The 15,124-nt window shown below is 39.9% G+C and overlaps 1 protein-coding gene across 4 annotated transcripts in view; it reads left to right on the top strand.

Moving 5' to 3' along the window:
* The window catches only part of tmem131 (transmembrane protein 131), a 182,007-nt gene extending 168,030 nt beyond the window's left edge, over positions 1-13,977 (top strand). For all 4 annotated transcript variants that reach the window (XM_041198868.1, XM_041198870.1, XM_041198869.1 and 1 more), the window contains 5 exons: positions 3,505-3,626; positions 3,765-3,879; positions 4,285-4,394; positions 11,630-11,799; positions 12,742-13,977. In XM_041198868.1, the coding sequence (XP_041054802.1) occupies positions 3,505-3,626; positions 3,765-3,879; positions 4,285-4,394; positions 11,630-11,799; positions 12,742-13,029 (805 nt within the window). In that variant the 3' untranslated portion in view covers positions 13,030-13,977. The remainder of the gene's footprint in view (positions 1-3,504; positions 3,627-3,764; positions 3,880-4,284; positions 4,395-11,629; positions 11,800-12,741) is intronic.
* Positions 13,978-15,124: the final 1,147 nt, after the last annotated feature.

A 15,124-nucleotide genomic window follows, 5' to 3' on the forward strand; every position in this document is an offset into this window, starting at 1 on the left:
TCAGCCTTATCTTTTGCACTACTCTGCTGGGCTCCTCCATCATTGAGGATGGGGATATTTGTGGAGCCGCCTCCAGTGAGTTGTTTAATTGCTCACCATGATTCATGACTGGATGTGGCAAGACTGCAGAACTTAGACCTGATCTGTTGGATCAGATTGTGGGATTGTTCAGCTCTGTCAATCACTTGCTGCTTATCCTGTTTGGCATGCAAGTAGTCCTGTGTTATAGCTTCACCAGGTTGACACCTCATTTTTAGGTATGTCTGGTGTTTTTCCTGGCATGCCCTCCTGCACTCTTCATATGAACCAGGGTTGATCCCCTGCCTTGACGGTGATGGTAAAGCGGGGGATATGCTGGGCCATGAGGTTACAGATTGTGTCCGAGTACAATTCTGCTGCTGTTGTCCTACAACGCCTCATGGATGCCCAGTCTTGAGTTACTAGATCTGCTTGAAATCTAGCCCATTTAATACGGTGGTCGTGCCACAGAACATGATGGAGGGTATCCTCAATGTGAAGGTGGGACTTTGTCTCCACAATGACTCTGTACAGTGGTCACTCGTACTGATACTGTCATGGGCAGATGCCTCTGTAGCAGGCACGTTGGTGAGAATGAGATCAAGTATGTTTTTCCCTCTTGTTGGTTCCCTTGCCACCTACTGCCCACCCAGTCTAGCAGCAAGTCCTTTAGGACTCGATCAGCTCTGTCAGTAGTGGTGCTACCGAGCCACTCTTGATGATGGACATTGAAGTCGCCCATCCAGAGTATATTCTGAGCCCTTGCCACCTTCAGTGCTTCTTCCAAGCAGTGTTCAACATGATTTATCAGCTGAGGGAGGGCAGTATGTGGAAATTAGCAGGTTTCCTTGTCTATGTTTGACCTGATGCCATGAGACTTCTTGAGGTCTGGAGTCGATGTTGAGAACTCCCCAGGGCAATTCCCCACTGACTGTGTATACCACTGTGCCGTCACCTCTGCTGGGTCTTCCTGCCGGTGAGACAGGACATACCCAAGAATGGTGTTGTCTGAGACATTATCTGTAAGGTGTGATTCTGTGAGGATGACCTATGTCGGACTGCTGCTTGAGACAGCTCTCCCAATTTTGCCACTAGCCCCCCGATGTTAGGACTTTGCAGGGTCGACAGGGCTGAGATTGCTGTTGTCGTTTCCGGTGCCTAGGTCAATGCCAGGCGGTCTGTCTGGTTCCATTCCTTTGTGACTTTGTAGCGGTTTGATACAACTGAGTGACTAGCTAGGGCATTTAAGAGTCAACCACACATTCCTGTGGGTCTTGAGTCACATGTAGGCCAGACCAGATAAGGAAGACAGATTTCCTTCCCTAAAGAACATTAGTGAACCAAATGAGTTTATACAACAATCGACAATGGTTTCATGCTCATCATTAGACTTCGAATTCCAGATTTTTGTTGAATTCAAATTCCGCCATTCCACCATGGTGGGATTCGAACCTGGGTCCCCAGAGCATTACCCTGGATCTCTGGATTACTAGTCTTACGCCATCACCTCCCCCATCATTAAAGCACTATCTGAAATAACAAGTACGGTATAAAAACCAAAGTATACAGATCAGAATATCCAACTTTTGATTCCTATCCTGATCTGATTTAGCTGATTCAATAAGGGTGTGCCAGGGAAGTGGAAAATTCTTATGAATTCCTATTTTTGATCATTATCCAGTAATCCTGTGCCTAAGAGTGCTGGTTGGTGAACCCTCCTGGAGTTAGATGGTTCTTCCTGTATGTTAGTACATTGCCAGAAAACACTCTCAAATCCACTGTTTAGCAATTGTTAGACTATTGTTCTGGTGTGAAATCCCATGTTCAAACTATTCAAACCTGATTTAGGTCACAATTATTGCTCTCATCTAAGTACTGAAATTTTAAAGAAAGAAACACATGCATGGCTTCGGGCTGTTCCAAAGCACTTTAAAAAGCACTTTCATTGGTTGTGTAGTCATAGTTGTAATTTATTTTGAAAGCATAGGAAACTGTATCTTCTCAGCCCTTTGACATTTTGAATGACTAATGTAAATTCATAGAATTGTTACAGCACAGGAGGCAGCCATTTGCCCCACTTGTGTCTGCACCAGCTCTCCAAATACAATTACTAATGCAATTCATTTAGTGCCATTCTCCTGCCTTCTCCCCATAATCCTGCACATTCTACCTTTTCAATAACAATCTAATTCTCTTTTAAAATGCTTTGATTGAACCTGCCTCCACCATTCTCTCAGTGCATTCCAGACCATAGTCACTCACTGCATGGGAAAGTATTTTCTCATAGGGCAAAAGAATCACACACCATATCATTCTCAACCCTTTCACGAGCGGGAAAGTTTCTCCCTATTTACTCTGTCCAGACCCTTCATGATTTTGGACACCTCTATCAAATCTAAAATTGCTCAACCTTTTCATGTTTAGAGATGCAGAATGGGTTGGGCATGAAATGAGCAATTTTCTGATCAGTTAGAAATATGAATGTTATCAGATATTTGCATGTTTCCATATATGCAAATGTATATTTTTTGCATATGGTTATGAACTGGATACTATTTTTATATAAGCACAGTGCCTCTTTATGCTGTGTATTTTAATGTTGTTATGGCACATCAGATGGTAAATGCTAAGCTGCTCAAATCCCAAAAGGAAACTTGAAACAACTGTTTTGCAAGTTGTATGTTTATTTTGAGATGCGTGCCTTGAATTCAGTAGTAAGTCCACTGAGTCTTGGAGGGTTTTTACAAAGCTAAATTAAACGTTTATTAATAAAAGAAATAATTTAAAGCACATACATAGGTCTACAAATTGCTATGATAACTCCTAGCTCCAGTAATTAATCTAACTCGCAGTTACATCTCTGTTAAGGCAACAGTAAAAATAAAATAGATTTTAACAGACCCAGGCAAAGCAACACAAAATACCCTGGGCAGGGATGTTCAAAGTGAGTTTTCTTCAGTTCCTCCAGATAGCAATAGTGGCTGGAGGCTTTTCACACGTGAGATCTTAGAAATCCTCCCCCTTAGATATAATCTCATCTTTATACATGTTTCTCCCTTTTTAATGTGAATCCCATTGTTTCAATATGTCTTTGGACTTTACCTTTCTAATAATCTTTCATAGTACCAATTTTATCAGTAAGCTTTGGGAAAAATAAACACACTGTTTAGCTTCTTCTGACTAGATGTAACATTTCATCCTCTTAGAAATTCATGACTATTCTGGTTTATCTCAAAATGCAAATTTTCCTTTTATACCTCTCATTCTAAAATTTAAAAACCAGGTTTACTTATTTAGCATTTCAAACCTAGCTTCTCTTGTGATACATCAAAGCCTTCGGACCAGCTGTCTTTCATTCAATTAAGTCCCACCCAGACAGACGGGCACTATTCCTACCCTTACAATAAATCCCAATAACATAAAAATTGCTATGTTTTCATAACAGTGCGCGTTAGTTACAGAATTACCTTTTTTTTTTTGTTGCAGTGATGCTGGTATTAAACCAGTGAATGGTAGTAAATCCAAAATTGTAAAATCAGCATCTCTCCCTGGGAAAAATGGCAACCCTACCTTTGCGGCTGTGGCTGCAGGCTATGACAAGAGTCCAGGTACTAACTACTTTGTCCAGCTACTGAATGATAGAGCTGTATATATGGAACACTTTCATTTCCTGTTAGTAAACCTGTTAACTCAAACTAAATATTGAAATATTCTGTTCATAAAAGTCTTTTATAATATATTTGCAGGCAGCAGCGGTTCAATGAAAGCACCTTTAAACAAAGCAGAAGCCTGTGGCAACATTCCTACTGCCCCTTTATGTAATAGCATAGCTTCTTTTGACAGCGATGAGTCAGACACCAGGTGAGGGATATCATCTGCCTATTAACTGATATTGAGTTTTAGGATAGACAGCAGGGAAAATCAATGTTTTGATTTTCTTTTGACTATTTCCCTTCCAATTCTAGCATCAGTGATTTCTTTTAAAGAGGACAACTTTAGTTAAAACATTAACTGACTTGTATTTTTAATTATTTTCTAGTAGCCTTGCAATTGTATGAATATGTTGGGCGAGCCATACATTCTGTAGCATAATTTTGTGTAGATTATTTTAATTTGTGATAGAGCAGTCATGTGGGAAATATTTGGCTCATTTTCCTCCTTTAATCTGTTTGCTGCGAGTGGGTTCACTTGGGCCGTAATTGATTTGTGTTATAGAAAATGTGATTCTCTTAAAAAGTTCAGTTTTTTTTTAATTTTGCATTTCAGCTCCAGCTTGTTGAGTCCATGCAGTCTCAGTACCACCAGCACCTCTGAATTTGCTCCTCCAAACTCGTTTTCAGCTTTTGGACCCAGCAACTCCTTCAATCTTACTGGAGGTAATGCATTCAAACTAATGAGTGATCTGTAGATTGGGATTATCTCGGTAATATACAGGAGTGTAAGGATGTGGGTGGGAGGGTTTCCCTTTCATTTGTAGTAATGCCCCACCTTAAATATTGGGCAACGAATTTGAATGCATAATAGTTCCTGACAGTGAGGACTAGATCATGAAATGACTTTGTCAGCAGTCCCAATGCTTTAATGCCAGCAGCTTGGCAATGTAACTGCCAAAACAAATCCACATTAACTTGTGCTTATCCAGTTATTAGTTGAAACATATGGACCAGAGAGCTACTGGATTCTATTTATTAGCTGGCTGATCTCCATCACAGCAGCACTGTAATTGGTCTCAGCACATCAAGTGAGGGACAGAAATTGGACCTTCCTGCTCATGTTGCAAATTCACTTATTTTGACATTGAATCAGAGTCGAGCTTTGCTCCAATTCTCAAGTGTTTTTGCATGCTTAACAGACAACAGGGCAACAGAAAGCAACCATCAATGCATGGCATTAGTGCTATTTGGCCATTGGGCTGCAGGGGTTGAGGGAGGAAAGGCCAGGTCATCTTGGATCATAGTCAAAATCAGCCTTTAAATTATGGCCTATTTTTTGTGTAAAGATGTTATCTTGGGGTAATTGTTTCTGCCTAGTAAGTCTGAAGTTACTAATGATGATTGTATTCCATTAGATTGCAATGTTTTTGAGGACAAAATAATGCATCCTACAGTTCCTAATATAGTCCCTAGTATAAGACAGCATTTGAATTTGCTAAATTGCTTACTCCTTCATGTACTAGAAAGGGTGATAGTGTGTTGGAAGATTCCAAGTGCACCAGTTTAAATATTTTTCTAAAGGTAGTAGCCCTGCATAAAAGGTGCAGTGGAACATTTGGTTCACAATTATTCCTCAGAATTCTTGGGGATAATGAGACCAGCTGTTGCTTTTTTCCCCCCTCGAAACAGGATCCTCCTGTCAACATGGCCATTCATTTGACAAATTTGACTGAAATAGAGCCCATTTCTTCCTGCACTTGACCATTTGCCCCCCTCCTCCCCAGAACACATGCAGCCATCTCACAGATGGGTACAATTGAGATGGCCTAAAGACTGAATTAGTTGCCACAAAGTCACCTTGTCCTGAGCTCTGGAGGTGACGCCAGAGGACATAAATCACCCCTGGAAATAATTGTGTTGGCTGTTTCTGCTCTTTCACCATTCACTCTACAGGGCCTAATGGCTTTCAAATCAGTAAGGATCTTGCCTGTTGGGAGTACATTAGACAAGGTCAGTGTTGTGACCACCTACAGCTGTAACTTTCACACTAGCAACTCGAGAAGTCCTTTCCCTTTGAAAACAAGCAATTAAACTCTAAAATCAATGTAATGTCAATAGAGAGGAGCATGTTTGGAGGTTAGTTTGCCCTAATTGCCTGACAAAAGCAAGTGAGAGATATTTTAAAAGCATTATTGGCTTGTTGGCAACTCCCTATCAATTTGGCTCCAGAGCCCATTGCTCAAGGGTTAATGAGCAGCCAGATGACTGGCTGTGTGATTCAGTTCAGATCAAAAGTTTGTTGAGGCGGTGAGGAGTAATGGAGACTGTTGCTCATGATACGCGCCATTTGGAAACTGCACAACAATCTAGTGTGTTAGTTAATGAGTTTGTTCTCTTCAAATTACCATAAATTAAATTGCTAGTTTTGGGTATGCAGGAAGCCTGACATAAGAGCAGTTTGCAGGACATTCTACTTTTCGGAGTACAACGGTGGGGATATTGAAATCTCCATTAGCATTTTAAAGAGGAAATGCAAATTCAAACAAAAATTGAGCATTGTTGAAAAGAATCTCAAGTGTAAATGCCTAATGTTTGGAACGGTCCTTCTAAGCTAATTTAGTTACGTTTTGCCTAGATGTGGTGGGGGTGGAATATATTCCCTTAGCAGTGTAGCCCCTTGCTGCTCCGGACAGATTAAAATAAAGTAGCAACCTTTTTCATTCTTGGATAACATGTCGATTTTGTTTTTGTCCGGTCTTGAGCACCAATTGCCTGCCACCATTACTTAAACAAATGTCACTGCTTCACAGTATTTAGTTGTAAGTGAAATGCTTTAGGACATTCATGTGATAAATGATACATAAATCCAAGTTCTATATTGTAGAAGAGAGGAACTGTGTTTTCAATGAATTGAAATTGAAACATTGAGTGATTTCCTCTGCTACTGGTATCTGTTATAACATAAACGGTTGGGATCCATTCCGAAATTCCGATTCCTAAAAACATCCAAATTGTTGGCTAATTCGCACCGGTTATTTCTCTCTGGTTTCAAAATCTCTTCATCAGTTTCATGTCTTTTTTATTCATTCACGGGATGTGGGCTTTGCTGGCTGGGCCATCATTTATTGCCCATCCCTAGTTGCCCTTGAGAAGGTGGTGGCGGTGAGCTGTCGTCTTGAACTGCTGCAGTCCATGTGTAGGTACACCACAGTGCTGTTAGGAAGGGAGCTGCAGGATTTTGACCCAATGACAGTGAAGGAACGGCAATATATTTCCAAGTCAGGATGGTGGTGACTTGGAGGGGAACTTCCAAGCCGTGGTGTTACCATCCATCTGCTACCTTTGTCCTTCTAAACGGTAATGGTCATGGGTTTGGAAGGTGCTGTCAAAGGAGCCTTGGTGAATTCCTGCAATGCAGGAATTGAAGATCTGCGGAGCCTGTTATCATGGTTCATTTAGATGGACATAGATAAGTATGAAGTTGGTGGAAGGAAGAAAAACTTGCAGTTATGAAGACTTTCACAACCTCGTAATGTCCCAAAGCATTTTAGAGCAAGCGAAGAATTCTGTAGTCATTGTTAGAACCAAAGAAAAGTTACGGTGCAGAAAGAAGCTGTTCAGCCCATCGTGCCTGTGCTGACCAAAAAAATAAAAAGAGAAACTAGCTGCTCATTTTAATCCCACTTTCCAGCATCTGTTCCATAGCCTTGCAGGTTGCAGCACTTCAGATGCAGATCCAGGTACCTTTTTAAATGAGCTGAGCATTTCAGCCTTGACCACCAACTTAGACAGTGAATTCCAAATGTCCACCACCCTCTGAGTGAAAAAGTTTTTCCTCATGCCCTCTCTAATCCTTCTACCAATCACCTTAAATCTATGCCCTGAGGCAGTTGATCCCTCGGCTAGGGGAAACCAGTCTTTCCTATCTACCCTATCTAGGCTCCTCATAATTTTGTACACATCAATTAGGTTACCACTTAGCCACCTCTGTTCTAAGGAAAATAACCCTAGCCTATGCAATCTCTCCTCATTGCTGCCAAGGCTTGAAAATTGTAGCTTTCTTGTAACGCTCTCCAGAGCAATTATGTCCTTCTGTAATATGATGACCAGAACTGTGTACACAGTTCCAGCTGTAGCCTAACCAGCATTATATACAATTCCATCATTACACCCCTGCTTTTGTATTCAATACCTTGCCCAATAAAGGAAAGCATTCCACATGATTTCTTGACCGCTTTGTCCATCTGTCCTGCCACCTTCAAGGACCTCTCGACATGTACTCCAAGGTGACTCACTTCCTCAACCCCTCAATAACTTCCCATTTATTGAGTAGCTTTGTTTGCCCTCCGGAAATGCATTACTTCACACTTCTCTGGATTGAATTCTATTTGCCACTTCTCTGCCCACTCAAACCATTGATATCATTCTGGAGTTGACAGCTATCCTCTTCACTGTCCAATTTGTTGCAATGCAGGAAACGTGGCAGCCAATTTGCACACAGCAAGGTCTCTCAAATAGCAATGTGATGACTAGATAATCTATTTTTAGTCGTATTTGTTGAGCCGGAGCCATTGGCCAGAAACTCCCTTGCTCATCTCCGAATACTGCCAAGGAATGTTTTTGGGTCAGCCTGAGAGGACAAGATGCTGCCTTGTTCAGATTGGCCTTGTCCAGCTTCCAGTGCTTTCTGCTGATGCATGTTAGAAATATTGGAATGTATATGCATTCAACAAAAATAATTACTCTAACTTCAGTTAGATGAAATTAATCTTTGAAAAACATGTGGAAATAATTTGTTGATTTTTGAGAAGTTGGTGTAGGACGAGGAAGATCTGCATCAGCCACATGGGAACAGATACAAAAAAAACAAGCAAAGAAACCAAAATTTGGACCTGACACCAATATGATAATTGGAAATTTATAACACGCAGTTTACTGCAAAGCTAGCTGATGCAGATATGACTCCCAACTATTGAATATTTTAAAATGGTGACCAGGTCTATTTTACACAACTTTCAATTGATGAAAGTGGAATTTTGCTGAAGCAGACAGTAGTTGTACTAATGAGTTTACCTCATTGTTGTATTGCAATATTTTTGGCAATCTTTAGAGATTTGTGTATTAATCATGGACAATAGTTTGATTGAAAGTCCTAATAAGACTTTTTTTTAAACTGTTTCCCAGGTATCATCTTAAAAGAAATTGAAAGGTTATTAAATTATTTTTTTTAATTAAAACTGGAGATCTGAAACAATGCTAGAAAATTCTGGAAGTACACAGGAGGTCAGTCAGTCAGTGCATCTGTAAGAATGAAAGACAGATTTTACACTTTATTTTAAAGCCACCAGTAGGGATTTAACAGTTTTTATGCAAGTACAGAACCTGGAAAAAGTGGGAGCCTGAGGAGTGGAGGTTGGTGAGGAAAGCAGTGGAAAAGGTCTGTAATAGGTTGGAGGGCAGGGGTGATGAAATGATAAAAGGGAAGATGGTGCAAGGTAAAAGTGGGTGGTAATGGGACAATAAAGAAACAAAACATGGGCCCAGAGGTGCAAATGGAAAAGCAGAACCATTTACCAGGACTTTCTAGCTGAGAAAATAGGAGTGGTCATGATCTCATTGCTGAACTTTATGTTGAGGCTGTAAAGTACCTAATCAGAAGATTTGCTGTTCTGAGAGCTAGATATTAAATCAGGGAGGTCAAAAATATGAAACAGGAACAAGAGGCCATTCACCCGTCAAGTTCACTTGATAAACCACAGATAGTCAACCCTTGGTATGATCTGGTTCGATATTAATTGGCATTACTTAGCCTGAGAGAGAGCTTGGCATAGTTACTTCCTGATCTGTGAAGGTAATTCAGTAGACCTCTATACATCCATTCCATGCATCCCCATTATTTAATCCTAACCTCGTCTTCCCTGCTAGCAACAACAGATACCACGGGTCAATTTGTAACCGAGATGGGAGCTGCCGTCCCAGCTCCCACTCAAGGGGCCTCTTAGAGTCTTAAAAAGGAGCACAATATTTTTTTAACTTCCCGTTTTTGCCTCTGGAGCAGAATGTTGTTGGATGTGTGGTTTACATTTCCAGCCCCTTCATTTGCTTTTACTATGTAAAGATAATCCAAGTCCCATTATACATGTTTAGCAAACATGTTTAGAAAAGTAGTATTTTGACATTTTTACTACAGCGTTTTACGTGCAATAAATAGTTGGTTTCACCTGTGGGAGGGAAAGGTTTTGAATATTCAGTTGCATGTAATAAACTGAAAGTGGGCTTTTGCTTCACAATGAAGAAATGTCAACCTTTAAAGCTGACATGGTCACGTTGCGCATCAATATTCTCAGCATCCTGTAACTCGATAAATATATAAATAGAGCAATAAGATGGTTTAAAAAGTGTAGAATGTTATCTATGGACATAGTTGTCTAGTGCATAAATGGACATATGCAATTGTATAAAACTAACCACTGAAGTAGAGTAGAATAATTATTTGGCGCTCATCCTATGCTCTGTTCTCTATGCTGTGATACTAAAATTAACTTGAAGTGTTTCATGTGCACATAATGGCTGTTCAATTTAATGACCAGACAAGGTATTGTCAGCATTTTTGTGCACATGCAGCAAGATAGAAGCCTGTGTTTGGATATTTTAGACAAAATTTGATGATTTTTAATAAGTACTTCTAAAGCATTTCTTCAGCGTAATTACAGAAATCATGTAATAGGATGTAACAGTGATATTAATTTCAGCCAATATAATTAAGGGAATAGCTTTGTTTTATAAACAGTGAAGATGGTGGATTATTTGCTCTGACCTCTGGAGTGGAATGTGAACCCACAAGCTTTTCACTCCCAAGGTAAGAAGTGCTACCATGAAGAGGAGGCTGATGCCACTTCATACAATTGATGAATCACTGGGCTTGGCATCATGCAGGAATAGTGTGTGCTCAACACCCTTGTAAAGAATGTTCTGAATGGGATACTTCTACCTAGAGGTTCATTAATGATAGAGCAGGGTTATAAGAGTGAGCATTCATGCTTCTGAGAGAATATATTCTACCTTTGTAAAGCTGTTTTATTCTTCCCCCAAAATGTAAAAAAGCAAATGTGAATCTAGTTTTTGCAGGAAAGGAGCATTAAGCCATGGTCCATGTGTGCTCGGAGACCCCTGTATCTAATGGCATTGTTTTCCTCGTATAAACCTTTCCTTGTGACTTCTTCAGCAAAACACTATGGACATAAAGGATCCAGCATGTTGTTGAGCAAGATAGCTAAATGAAGGGCGTTGAAAGGAGGTTCAGTGGAGCATGAACACTGGCTTGGACCAGTTAACCCAAATGATCTGTTTCTGTGCTATAAACTCTCTATGTAGGAAGCCACTTTATATTTAAAGAAAAATGCATGCTCCAAAATAACTTGAAGCTCAGGAAGTGGATGGACTAGCACAAGTGTGAAAAGCAGATTATGCTGCTCAGATAGAGAGCCATGTGTAAATGCCATTTTATCCAGCACTTGTCACAATGGCATTGCTTCTTGTTGGCACTGTATAAGAGGGAGACATTATTTTTGTACAATTGCTCTCTCTATGTCCCTGTTGTATATACTGTATCCATAACTATAGTAATCTTTTAAAATTGCCTTTCTGGGTGAGAGGAAGCTCCATAGAGCAGAATGTTTTTTTAATTCAGTTTATTGCCCCAGCAGTGAGTCAATAAAAGTTTAATTTCCTTTTGTACAAGTCATTCCAAACTAATATAAAGTCAGTGATAAATGTTTTGTTAGTGATTAAATTGATGGACCTGTGCTGAAGCAATTCATAGCAGGTACAAATGATATTTGTGGATTTGGTGTTAGTTGCCCAATCATTCCAAGTGAGTGAATTCTATCCCATTCCAATCCCCTATGCATTTTAATGATAGATGTTTAACATGCATTGTTATTTTACTTCTGTTCTAGAGGTCTTCAGCCCCCATGTACTCTCAAGAGCAACCTTTAACAATCAGGAAGTTGCCCAGAATTGGCCAGATTATAGTTCTGCTCCATCTACGTCCATTTGGGATACATCATCACCTGAGGCTCGCAATACCTGGCCAACTAGCACTGTTTCACCAACTCATTCAACTTCAGTAAGTAATGCTGCAAGAAATGGCAATAAATATCAGTCCATTTAACGTCTGTGCAAGAGAATATACAGTAGATGTAAATTCAAGTTTATTCCGCAAGTAAGCAATAATTATAGTCAGTATTACAAAACTTGAGTATTGCTGAAGAAAAGAGACGTTTTTGTCAAAGCTTTTTGCCTTGCACACATCAGGGCAATTTGCAAGAAAATGCCAATGTCAGGGGAAACATTTATACTGTATGAGAAGAGAATGCTGATTGGCTGGCATTTGGACTCTGCTGGAGGCATTGCCATAGAGAATGCACCAATTGATGGTGACTGATAATTAACTGCCAAGCATTGTTTGATATTTAAACCAGGTACTGAACTGGACTCTGGTCAAGACATTGCCTTGGGGAATGAATCGGCTAATGGCTATCACTTATTTTGTTTAGCTGAAACAGGTGCAATGCACATGTGCACGTTCTTTCTATCTACAAAGAACGGTGTCCTGTGTATCAAATAAAAAGGAAGTTATCAGACGAAATTGACTATTTATAGAGAAGAAAAATACATTTGTCACTAGCTGTTGAGTGTTGGTTCTGAGGCTTAGAGAAGCTTAACAGGAAAGACTCACACGAGGGCTGTGCCTTCTCTTATTGACTAATCTGCCAGTGGCAGGCATCCATGCTGTGATGGTCACAGCTATCAAGTACTGACTTTTACTTGGAGCACATGAAGTGTCTGAAAATGAAGTATGATGGAAGAACACTGGAAATAGTGCATCTTTTCCTCAGCTGCTGGATAAATGACATGCTATCTATAGAGTGCATCAATTTTTTATTAATGTGGCTTTTGTTAAATGTGCATTAAAGTTTCCTTGCTTATTTAACCAGTGCCAAAGACATTTCCATTTGTATCAGTTAATAATTTAACGTGAACTTGCCTCTCTTTCTCCTCACTTTAGTCAATCCTTTTGGGTAACTCTGCCAGCAGTCTTTGGTCCACCACTCCTTTCAGCAACCCGATCTGGTCCACTAGTCGAGACAACAGCCTGCCCTTCTCCACTCCAACGAGCAACAACTCTATGGCGACTGTCGATCTTATAGGAGAAAATGCAGCCCCTAGCTTAATAGAAGACCTTGGCCGAATGTTTGATCCTTGGAAGAACCTTGACAATATTTGGAGACCCACTCCAGGAAGACGAAGCTCTGATCCCTGGTCGAATAATTCTAACTTCCCTCATGAGAACTAATCTGCAGGTGTCCGCAGTTGTGGGTAATGCACAGAACCTGATTACAAATACAGTATGACACAGCTTAAAGCGTGAAATATTGATCAAGCTGAGCCTGTAGTCCAGAAACCCTTCACTCGAGTTTCTTTGCACAACTCCAGCAACTGTTTAATTGGAGTCGCACAAGGAAATTTGTGAGCAAATGTTCCTGGTATAGGGATCCAGTTCTCAGCCATAACTAATCACTATTTTCGCTTCTTGCCACACGATTATGATTCATATCTGCTATAAACAGTTCCTCGATCCTGACTGTAATTATGGTTTGTATGCGATTTCTGTTACAGTTGTAACAGGCTTTGTTCGTTATGTATTCAAGTTTAAAGAAAATCACTGAAGTATTTGGTCATCTTCCTATGTTCAGTGAAATACATCTTAAATTTATTTTCAGTTTGGAGAATAAAAGGGAACAAGACGCAAGAATTTTATGCAGATCCCTTTGTATTACATCCTTATAAAGCATTGTGATGTGTTTTTAAGATAATGGAGAAAAGTTTCTCTCCCAGTATTAAGTTCAAGTTCCTCTGTTTTTGTGAGAAAAAGAATTAATGGAACCCTTTGTTTTTAAAATGCAAAGCGGGCGTTTTAGAAATGGGAATGTGTTGGTAAACGATAGGTAATAATTATGTATCCAGCATTTTGGCTTTCATTTGTATTTAAAAGGGCAACAAAAATCATCAAGATTATGGCAGAGCATAATGAGGAAGAAAGCTGTAATCACAGTTTCTTTGGTTTTCCTTTTCTGTCATCATAATGTGCTTCACAATGTGTGCTGATCGCTGTTTACTCTGGCTGAAGCACGCAAACCCAAAGTTTATGGAGGCAGCGCGATCCCCCTTTGTGTTCTTTGATTGAAACACGATTCTCTGGGTTGTACTTTTTTGAGATAAATAAAGTTTTTCAGAAACTGAACTTTGTTCCACATTAATTTATTTAAAAATGAATAGGAATGCTCAATTATGTTAACTCAGACTACTGAGCACATTGCAAACTTTTAGCACCACCTCATGGTGAAACAGCAGAACTAAACTTTTAAATAGCACTTTCCCTAATTGGTTCATGTTCCACATACACCCTCCTTGTACTGTCTTTCAAATGGGGTGGAAAATCATAGAATATGACTTTTTTAAGAACCACCTCTTCATATATCACTCAACAATTCTTGACCTCCAATCTACTGTACGTATGGTCTTGATCTATAATTTCTCCACTTTTCTCATTACCTCCCCTAAAGATTTTTTTTTCCACTTTAATTATGGTGCTTCACAAAGAAAAATGGTTGCATAGTTGCATTCACTGACTTAAAACTTAGAGATTTTTATGATTTCCTCTGTGGATTTAGTTTTATACAGTAAGAATTTCTGTACATATTTTAAAAAAGAGTTAACAAAGTGAGCGTGGCCCTATAGGAAGTGAGTCTGGGAAATTAATAATGGAAAATAAAGAGCTAGCAGATAGACTTATAGATGTCTGCTGCACAGAAGGCCATTTGACCCATTGTGTCCGCACCTGTCAACAAAGATCTGACTACACTAATTGTGTTTTGCAGCGCTTGGCCCATAGTCCTGGAGACAATGGCAATGCAAGTGAGTATCTAAATACTTAAATGTTATGAGAGTTTCTGACTCAACCACCCTTCCAGGCAGTGAGTTCCAGACTCCCACCATCCTCTGGTTGAAAAAATTTCTCCTCAACTCCCCTCTTAGACTTCTACCTCTTACCTTTAATTCTGCCCCCTGGTTATTGACCCTTCTACTAATAGAAAAAGTGCCTTCCTATCCATCCTATCTATGCCCCTCAATCTTATACACTTCTATCAGGTCTCCTTTCCAACTTCGTTACTCCAAGGAAAACAACCTCAGCCTATCCAAACTTTCCTCCATAGCTCAGACCCTCCAGCCCAGGCAGCATCCTGGTAAATCCCCTTTGCACCTTCTCCAGTGCAATCACGTCCTTCCTATAATGTGACCAGAACTGTACACAGTACTCCAGTTGTGGCCTAACCAGTGTTTTATACAGTTCCAGCATAGCCTCCCTGCTCATGTATTCAATGCCTTGG

Source organism: Carcharodon carcharias, chromosome 11 (assembly GCF_017639515.1).
Source record: "Carcharodon carcharias isolate sCarCar2 chromosome 11, sCarCar2.pri, whole genome shotgun sequence".
NCBI lineage: Eukaryota > Metazoa > Chordata > Chondrichthyes > Lamniformes > Lamnidae > Carcharodon > Carcharodon carcharias.